At 36.8% G+C, this 9,986-nt stretch overlaps 1 protein-coding gene across 7 annotated transcripts; it reads right to left on the reverse strand.

The window, feature by feature from the left end:
• Positions 1 to 4,234: 4,234 nt before the first annotated feature.
• On the reverse strand, positions 4,235 to 8,460 carry LOC100260025 (trihelix transcription factor ENAP1). 7 transcript variants are annotated; one of them, XR_002031053.2, is made up of 3 exons: positions 7,113 to 8,459; positions 5,024 to 5,200; positions 4,235 to 4,611 (listed from the first exon to the last, which is right to left on the reverse strand). XR_002031053.2 is itself a non-coding variant. In XM_010657222.3 (2 exons), exons 1-2 carry the CDS (start codon positions 7,942 to 7,944, stop codon positions 5,166 to 5,168), a joined length of 867 nt encoding a protein of 288 aa, XP_010655524.1. In that variant the 5' UTR covers positions 7,945 to 8,459; the 3' UTR covers positions 4,837 to 5,165. The 7 variants fall into 7 exon arrangements, 5 of the variants coding, with proteins under 5 accessions (XP_010655524.1, XP_010655523.1, XP_010655525.1 ...); XR_009466727.1 differs by having other exon boundaries at positions 5,024 to 5,179; positions 7,113 to 8,457; XM_010657222.3 differs by lacking the exon at positions 4,235 to 4,611 and having other exon boundaries at positions 4,837 to 5,200.
• Between the last annotated feature and the right edge of the window lie 1,526 nt (positions 8,461 to 9,986).

Consider the following 9,986-nt stretch of genomic DNA (forward strand, 5'->3'; position numbering starts at 1 on the left):
TATTTACACGAAGATGATTGTGATATTCCACATCAATATTATATATGTATGAATTTCTCTTAACTTTGTAAACACATTTTAAAGTCATGGGGGGTTCTTTAGGCTCACAATTAATAATATCTATATAGTTAGAAACAGGTTGTTACATTATCAGTCAAATCTTGGGGTTATATAAAAGTTCTATGATATACTTATGAAGCATGTTTCATGAACTGAATTCTAATATTTCTTCCGGGAAGATTTGTCTTTGCAGGTTATCTTTGAGAAGCTATTTTAATTATTGCGTCAAATATTTATTTTAATTATTGAGATGACCAAGTATCATTCGTTGTTGTATGGATCTTTCAAGTTTCCATATGTATGTGTTTCTCTTCTGCTATGCTAATAATTAGGATGAGGAGCCCTTGAAAATTCTTCACTGCTTGAAGACATGTAGCAGGCCAGTTTTCTGAACGGTGAGGCTGATATTTGGCTTGCCTCAAATAGCTCCTCCTGAACCCACCATTACTGGGAGTAGTAAGCCAGCATTAATGGAACTCTAGGCTCATCTGTGACAAATATTCCAGAGAAATCTAGAAAACCCTATTAGCTAGCCTCATAATCGTCCACCACCTTCTATACTACGAAGAAAAATCCTCAATGGTGGTATGAGGGTTCAACCCATTGGTGAAACATCCTAGAACGCATGGCATATGGTGACCTCTCCTGGTCTCCTTGATGGTAATTAATACTGCCTCTACAGTACAGTGCTCCATCATATATCTTTTCTTCATCCTGTAATCTAATCTTAATTACATGTAGTTTAACCATGCACAGACCTACACCTTCTTAGAATATATGACACTATAGGCAAGCATCTTCAGTAGAAAACGCTGCTCTAGAATGAATAAGTTGTCATATGATCTGAGTCTTTTTTTTTTTTTTCTCTTTTTCTTTCCTACCTTCATCTAGAATAAGGATGAAAATATCGATAATTATAGATATATCGATATTTCAATTTTAGAGATATATCGGAGATATATTGACGGATATTTAAAAAAAAAAAAATCTTTAACCTAAAATTAATCAAAATTTATGAAAATGTAAAAAAAAAACCCTCATAAAAATATAATTAGAAGTATAACAAACATTTTAAAGTTATTTTATTAAAGAATTTAATATATGTATAATATGATTTATTATATTTGATAATAATATTATATGCATCAATAAAAAATATGTATTTTATAAGTATACGTTTATTATTAAATTATATCAAATATTATTTCATAATAATATTATAATATATCTAATTTTAAAATATATTTAATATTAAATTTATTATCCACTTAATTTAATTATATTAATTGGCATAAAATAATCGATAATATATGTATAATTTTTTAATATTTAATTAATCTATTAATTAATTTATTTTCAAAAATATTCTTTTGTGTTAACTTTTAATATATATGTTGGTAGATCGGAAGGTTGGTCGTTTTCATCAACTCCCATTGTGTTTGTCGTAGGCGCTTAAGTGAATGAACTATAATGTTAGGGTATGCATCCCTAAGGGTGTCGTTATGGCAGGGGATTGTTGGCTGGGCAGAGAGAGGACGTTTTTTTTTACAAAAATTTCGTTGAAAAATCATCGATAAATTGGAGAAATATCGATTAATGAAAAAATCGGCAATTTATCACCTCCAATCGATATATCACTAATATATCGACGATTTTTTGGTGATATTAACTAAAATTTCTCATCTCCGATATATCACCATGATTTATCATGTCGAAACCTTCCAATACGTGATATATCGGCAATATATCGCTGATATATCACGACATTTTTATCCTTGATCTTTGATCTGGAAGAGACTCTCTCAATAGACAGTTGTAGGTTTTATCCATTAATTTCATCTGTGCACTATAGTCAAGCAGGTTATATATATATATATATACACACTCCGAACGGTTCCATTTTTTTAGTGGTATTTAACATGAACCAATCTAATTACCCATATAGCGCTGGAGAATAATTCAAGACTTCAAACTTCTTCGGCCCTAGTCCTCTTCCTCCTTGACAAGCAAACAGCCTCACTGAGCCACTCTTATTAAAGTCTGAACCAGCTTACAAGAAATTATGGACACTGGAGTCCAATAATCTTGATGATCTTCTTAGGAGAATTTACAGAACCAGCTTCCCCACTATCCTTGAAGGCTAAAAGCACTAACCTCACTTGTTGCCAAGACTTGATTTTGACAAAAATTTTATTTAGCAGAAGGTAATTTTGCTATGTCACTGATTGGCACCATACACAACACATGATGTGGGCTGTTGGATTGTATGATAAAATGTAAATCTTTACTTATGATTAAATACATGAAACCAAAATACAATGGATTAATAATTTCGTGTCTAGAAAATAATATTATGAAAGATCAGCCACTGACATTGGACTTATAATTAATCCTCATTATGACAAAGAACATTTTTTTAAAACGTAATGAATTTTACATTTTAATATTTTTAGTGGTAAAAAAAAACATTAATTTATGCTCTTTTTTTGTAAATATTAAACGTGTTGGACCATTCTAATTCTCCTTTTAATTCTTAAAAATGAAAAGTAAAAATATACTTCATAATTATACAAGTAATATAAAAAATGTTAATAATTTTCCTATTACCTTTTGGTGAATTTAGACAAATTTTTAACAACAAATAATTTTTACTTCAAAGTAAAAGGTAAATTTAGATAGATTTTAATCTTCACAAATAAGACATTGATATTATTGATTTGATATTGAAAGAAAATAATGAACCATTTTTACTTCAAAGTTTGTTTTAAAAAATTTGAAAATTAAAGACTTTTGGATTCCATTTATTTTATTTTTCTATAATAAATTTTTAAAAAAAAATTAAACATGATTTTTAAATTTATTTTTAGTTTTAAATTATGAAGTAAAAGTTCGAAACAAAAAGGCTTTTTTAAGGAAGATGACGTGAGCCGTGGCTATGCTCACTACAGGTTTTGGTGATGCCAAATAAACGCCTAAGAGAACTTTAAATTAGTCTTGGTAGCAACGCATCCACGTTGTAACTAAACCCTTAATTTACAATTCATACTTAAACAAGGATGGCTAATGGTTAGCTCAGCCGGATATGGCTGTTTCCCGAGAAAATTATGAGGGAAAAGGTTCTGCAGCTCCACGGAGCGGCATGAGATGGTTTATCTGGCCATGATTATTTCTTCAAAGGAAAAAAAAATGGATGCTCTGTTACTATGGCTTACCGGTTAAATTTGGGATTTAAAAGTAGGAAAAAAAAGGGGGGGAGTGGGGAAGAGTAATTTAGGAATCTGAAAAATAGGAGAGCAATTAGGTATTGCTGAAATGATGTTATCATTTCGAATGCACCAACTTTTCCAAGAAAAAATAGAGACGACAATGTATAGAGATATAAGGTTGAGCAAAAAAAAAATGGCCCAACCCAAAATAACACGAGCAGCCACATTTCTTAAGAATGAAGTGGGTGTGCATGGATAAGGATTGTATTTTGATTTAATCTTTTGATAACTTCCAATTTCTCTTCTAACAAATTTTAAATACGAAAAGAAAAATGACCCACCATCTACTGGGACTGTAATGATCTAGACAACTACAGCAACCCATATTAACTCACAAGCCCACTGAATTGGAAAGGAAAGGACCATTTGATTGTTCATCTGCTGAACCTGGTCATGGCATCTGGGAGACGAGACAGAAAAACAAGAATTCTGTCATTATAGATCTAACGAGGATTCTTTTTTATAGGTGAAACAGGAAGTACTGTACCGGAGGAGGAGGAGGAGGAGAGAAACGACAATCCTGATATCCTTAAACAAAGACATCTGAACAAAAGGCCCCCTATCTTTAAATCAAAGCACACGAGAAAATAAACCCAAAAACTAAAAACCAGATTTCTTTGTTTCTGCAGTGGGCCCACCATAGAGGAAAAGATATTAAAATCCACCAATACAAGCCAACGAGGGTCAAAAATTCAAACCCAATGCTTCTATTGCACAACACTTCTTGACACGCCTATCTTTTTTCCTTTTTTTTTTTTTGACAGGCAGACACCCCCATGTACAAGGAGAAAAAACGGTTCAAAACACCATAGTCTTCCTGGGTAATGTCTGAGTTGGGATATTAATGACCGGAACATTCAAGGACAACAGCAATAAATTTTATAAAATTTGTGTCATAACAATGAAGATTGCCCTTTTTCTTTTTAAAAAAAAAATTAGGATAAACAATAAAATAGACTAAACAACCCCCTCCCAAATGAGGCACAATCCATGTACACAAGAAATATATAGACAGCAAAACCTTCCCAAATGAGGCACAACCCATGAACACGACAAGTATAGATAACACCACCTTTCCAAATGAGGCACTTACCCAAATACACAAGTAGTATATAGATAGCACCCGAAAGTGAGAAGAAGAAAAAGAGAAAAGAGAAAATGCTAAGGCTACCCCTAATCCAAGCCCAAGCCATCAACAAAATCCAAAGAGAAATTTCACAAGCCCCAAAGGAACCCTGGACCAGGTCAAGAGGGGACTTGAGAAAAGATTCTTTCAATTTCTGATCTGCAAAGAAATCAGTTACAATGAGATGCTTAATGTGGAATCAGTGACATGCATATACAAAATTTAAAATTTGGGATTTATAAGTAGCATCTTCATCATCAATAGGAAATGAATGATATTGTGTATTAGGTTCCAACACCGAACCCTAGTGGTGTTCAAAAACTAAAATCTTCTGAGCAAATCTAACCTTGAATATGGCAAGAAAAGTCGAACTAGAAAACCAAGTTCCAAATTAAGAGGGTATTAACATTAAAAATCAAGGACAATTAGACCAACCTCAGGCATCACTCTGAGTATGGCAACGAGTTAACAAAGGGAACTGCTCATTATAAATAACAAGTAAAAAGGAAAAAAAAAAAAGAGTAAAGGCAAGAACAAAGGAATGTATATGATTCAGTAGAATACTAACAACCTTGTCCGCCGCTGATTTGCTGATGTGAGCACTATCACTGTTACCATATTTCCCATCTCACAAACTCAGCAGCACCTCTATGTACTTTGTAGGGATAAATATGAAAATCCAGTTGATATTCGCAAGCTTTTCTTCCACAGGGCTAGCTATAAATGTCTGTAAAAAGGAACAACAAATCTGTTCTAAAACATCAATTCTGAAGGCAAACTGGTTTTCAGCAATGCAAGCCAACTGTAAATGTAGCCAAAAAAAAAATGACAGTGCTCACAACCACATTCAGTGGTCCATCTATTTAGTTCTATTTATAATAGTTTTAATCGCTTCTAGAACAGATAACAACCATATATTCTAGAGGTATAATTCTAATTCACTTGATGAAAAGGGATTTGAAACAAAAAAAAAAAAAACTGCAGTAATCATGTCTCCAATCTCCCCTGAAATTGGGCAAATATCATCCAAATTTTATCTAACAAACAAAAAATTAAGCTTATGAACCCACTGTAGGGCTTATTAAGTTTGTCAACCTCTGCCAGCATATGGAAATGGAAAGATATGTATAAAGAAGGATAGAGAAAATTGAACATGCAGCAACCCAAACTATATCAGAAACGGCAAGATTACAATTCTTAGGCAGCTTTCTTGAGCCTAACACCAAGCTGAATCGATCATGAGTTACTAGTACCATATTACATGCCTTTATTCACAGCTTATGAAGCCACCAAGGAGTAAGGCCTCCAGAATTGTAGAGAAGACTGAAGTTGTTCACAGCTTCAGAATCTGGATAGAGGACCAACAGATTAGCAAAACTTTTACATTAGTGATAAGCACCAAATACAGGCAATGGAACCAGCCTCCTATATGCCTGGTCTTCAACACCAAAGAATGCAAACCAGATCTTGATGAACTCCATTAAGCATCTAGATAAATGCCAAATTAAATAGAAAACTGCAGCAAAACTGCCTCTGGGACTAAAACACGGAGAGGAAAAAAAAAACTATTTCCATGAATTGCAAGTCTAACAAGAACTTTCCTCAAATGCTCATCCTCGGATCAACCTAAGCATTCAATAGATAACCTTGAAGTCCTTCGAACTCCATCTCCATTAAGTGAGAAGAATCCTTGCAAGAAAACAGTGCAAAGTCATCCTCAAAATATTCCCTGATCAATTTACACCTCCACACTGACAAGACTAATTATTGAACCCTTTCAAATACATCTCCTTGATAAAGCAAACATTTTTTCTTCTGATGGGTGAATTAAATTCCGTAAGTTACTTCTGAATAAATATCATGGCAAGCCAAACCCTGTGAAGTGATTGAACAGCGTCTTGTGAAACCACCAGAAGTTGATAGCAATTGAACAACCACAGACAAAACTCCCAGCCATTTATCAAATGATTCTCAAACTGAATGCCTTAAAGACGTACCTCATGGTCACACTAAATTCTTTACTTAAAAAACTTTGGGGATGGTGGGGTTAAAACTTCATAATCAACACTGCCCAAAACCCCATCAAATAACTAAACATAAGATCAGACTGGGGATAGCATAAATGTACTGAATAGCATCATCTCAAAAGGTTACGCAATGATGCCATCTTGCTAAACCATGAACAGCTTCTAATTCACTTGGATGATCTGAATAGAAAATTTAACATCCTGCCACAGCAATGATTATTTGAAGGGCGAAACAATGCAAGAGGAAATATCTTTACCAACTAACAGTTTTGGAGCAACTAACAAACTGCAATTTGGCAGCCCCACACCCCCAAAACTTTTCAACTTACAAAATTATGTAAAATGGAAGAATCTATCTAGTGAAAATTAATAAACAATTTCAGCCTAAAAGAAAAGTACTTGTTGGATTCAAACAATTAATAATAAAAAAGTTGATAATTCTTAGAGTAAAAAATAAATAAAAATAAAATAAAAGATGCAGATTATGTATAAGATTGAACAACAGCTTTAGCTCAATGACTCTAGGCAACCATACTTCCCCAGGTCTCAAATCAATTACGTTAACAACCAATTCAATCTCATACACAAATCAATACAGGAAGAAAATGCAAAATGATCATCGAATTCTCTCACCATTCAAACCCGACCTCTTGGCTCGCTTGATCTTCTCAAGCTGAACCTGGGTGTCCATGAACATCTTCATCCTCTGAAACTCCACATCCTTCGCAAACTGCATTCGCTGCTTCTCCAATTCAAACATCTGCTTCTGCTTCTCTGCCTCCACTTTCTCATATATTTCCCCAAACCTCTCTATTGCCCGCGCCAACTGCCTCATCCCATCTACGTCCCCGCTGCGCTCAGCGCTCCACCTCGACTCTTCTTCCTCCTCTTCCTCGTCCTCGTCCTCGTCCACTGCCTCTGCCGCTGCCGCCGCTGCAACGGCCGAATAGTTGCGGCGAAAATACGAATCATCAACAGCCGGCATCGGGCGTTTCTGCGGCAGAGCCCCAACGGACGCCGATGGGGCTGCCGGAGAAGGCGTCTTCCAGTAGGGCAAAGGAAGGGCTAATGGCGGAGAAGCCGAGGAAGGCTTCTTTGCGGACAAGGTGGGTCCGATTAGGGCATCCAAGCGGGAAAAGAAAGGCCAGGAACTGGTTAGGGCTCCATTGGAAGTGGTAACCCTAGCTTTCTCGATCTTGTACTTTTTCTTAATGGTGTCGATACGGTTCTTGCATTGAACATCCGTCCGGCGAGCCTTCTTCACATGGCCATGACGTGCGTTAACGGCATCAGCCACCTCCTGCCAGTCCTTCTGACGGAGGTTACCGCGATTGAGTTCTATGTAACGGCGGCCCCAGGCGTCGACAAGAGTGGAAGTGGCGTCCTCGCTCCAGCAATCCTCGCGAAAGGGGGCTGAACGCTGAGGGGCGGTGGAGGGGGGGAGAGAATCGGTGAGGTCACCCATCGTCGTTGATGGAGGTGGGTCGGTGAAACAGAGATAGATGTAGAGATGTGGTTGTGGGTTTGGGTTTGTGGTAGATAGGGATGGGTTTTAGGGGCAAATACGGAACAAGGAGAAGAAGTTGCGTCGGTGTGAGGGAGAACATGAGCGGCGATGATGCGCCGGCTGTTGACAGACGCGTGAGCCGCATGTGTAGGAAGGTACGGTGAGGTCGCCGGGGGCGAAAGCGCGTGGAGGTTACGTTGGCATGGTTAACTTGCGTCGGGAATTGGGGAGCCCACTCGGCTCGGCTTGGAGAGGCTTGGGCTTGGACCATTACGGACTGACTGTTTAATTTCCAATTTTAGGAGTCATGTTGATGGCGTTGTTATTGGTGACTTAGTATTTAGAAATTAGAACATATGCTGTTCCGTTTGACGCAAGAAGAGGCTCCGGTTTGCAAACTCTGTCTTTGCAGAACCGTATGCGGGCACTGCAGAGGAACGCGTGAATGTTGGGAGAGTGGCGAGCGGCGAGTGGAGTGTCTCATGTGAGACTCCTCGCTTTTTATGGATAGGGTTAAAACAGTTTGGGTTGGATTTTTCTGCTAACCCGCCTTGTCGCCCTCCCCCACCCTACCCCCCTCTTTTTTTTTTCCTTATTTTCTTATTCCTCACTATTTTGTCTTTATTCGCTTCTACAAAAATTGAAGATTTTCTTGCATAGTGGCATAATTTGCGTAATAAAATTATTATATAATCATAATCTCAAATAATTGATCATATTTATAAAATCAAATAAAATTGGACATTTGGAGCACTCAACCAGAGAGGCAGAGTGTCATCTGATGCCAAAGCGTTGACCTCCACATCCCCAAGATGCCGATAGGAAAAACTAATAAATAGTGGATCGAGTGCAAGTCTTTTATTTCGCCCTTAAAAGGCATTCAAGGTAAAATAATTCGAGTGAGGGGCAGCGCGCGGGCTCATGATTTGAAAAAGGGGCTAAGCAGGGAGCCCTTCTCTGTTCTTCCCACAACCGTGACAAAGTTAGGATTGGACCAAAGAAAGACACGATGGAAGGGCCAGACTCCTTCTTCCCACAAAATTTCAAACGAGGGACTATTGTACCTTAAGCGACAAAGAATGGCAGTACGAGATAGAAAACAATAGCTTTTTTTATTAAAATAAATAAATAAAATAAAATAAAATATCTTCTCAAAATTATTTTTAAAGAATAATTTTGAAATAAGCGTAAAATTCTGAAAAGAATAAAAATAAAAGTTGACAAAGAGATCCCCCAATTTGTGAGTCAATCCTCATATGATGTTGTGAAAGAAATTGAAACATTGAGTCAACTCCAGAGCGTTACAGTGAGGTGAAGAATGGCCGCATCTGATCTGCTCCTTGATACAGTTTTTCAACCTATATCCATGCCTTGAATCTCGCCGTGTATGTGCTTTGATACATATCTATCTACTAGATATAAAGGAACCAAATAATTAAAGCACCCATTTCAATTCATCCCCCACATCTCTTTCTGTTGCATTATCAGAGTATGTATCGTTTCCTTATATTGCAAATTTTGCAACATTTGTACAAAAGTTTCCAATGGAGGTATGGTTGATTGGATCTTCCATTTTCCATAACCAGCACCTACCTCATATCTACTAACGCCGCGTCCCAACTGCCCTCGAAACCCACCCCCACCAACAACCCACGATGGGGTGCTCAGATCTCAATTCCATGTTTCCCTTGGGTCTCTTCCTTGTCCACCACCTACAATGCTGTCAAATAGCCAAGCAGTTTCAAACATAGTGTACATAATGTGGATTCATCATGATGAGTCTCCTTCGTCGTACTATTTAGTCCTCTTTCTTACGATTTGTTGTGGATCTTAAGGATAAGTTATATTTTGGAACCAAAAGCACCAAATCCATCACTCAATATATTATGTGGTCTACATCAGAGTTGCATGACATGCATAATTCTAATACATACCATGAAAGTTTTATGATAAATAAGTTGCCATCCTATTTGAAATTAGTTTATAAAAAATGTTTATCT

This window comes from Vitis vinifera, chromosome 10 (assembly GCF_030704535.1).
Source record: "Vitis vinifera cultivar Pinot Noir 40024 chromosome 10, ASM3070453v1".
NCBI lineage: Eukaryota > Viridiplantae > Streptophyta > Magnoliopsida > Vitales > Vitaceae > Vitis > Vitis vinifera.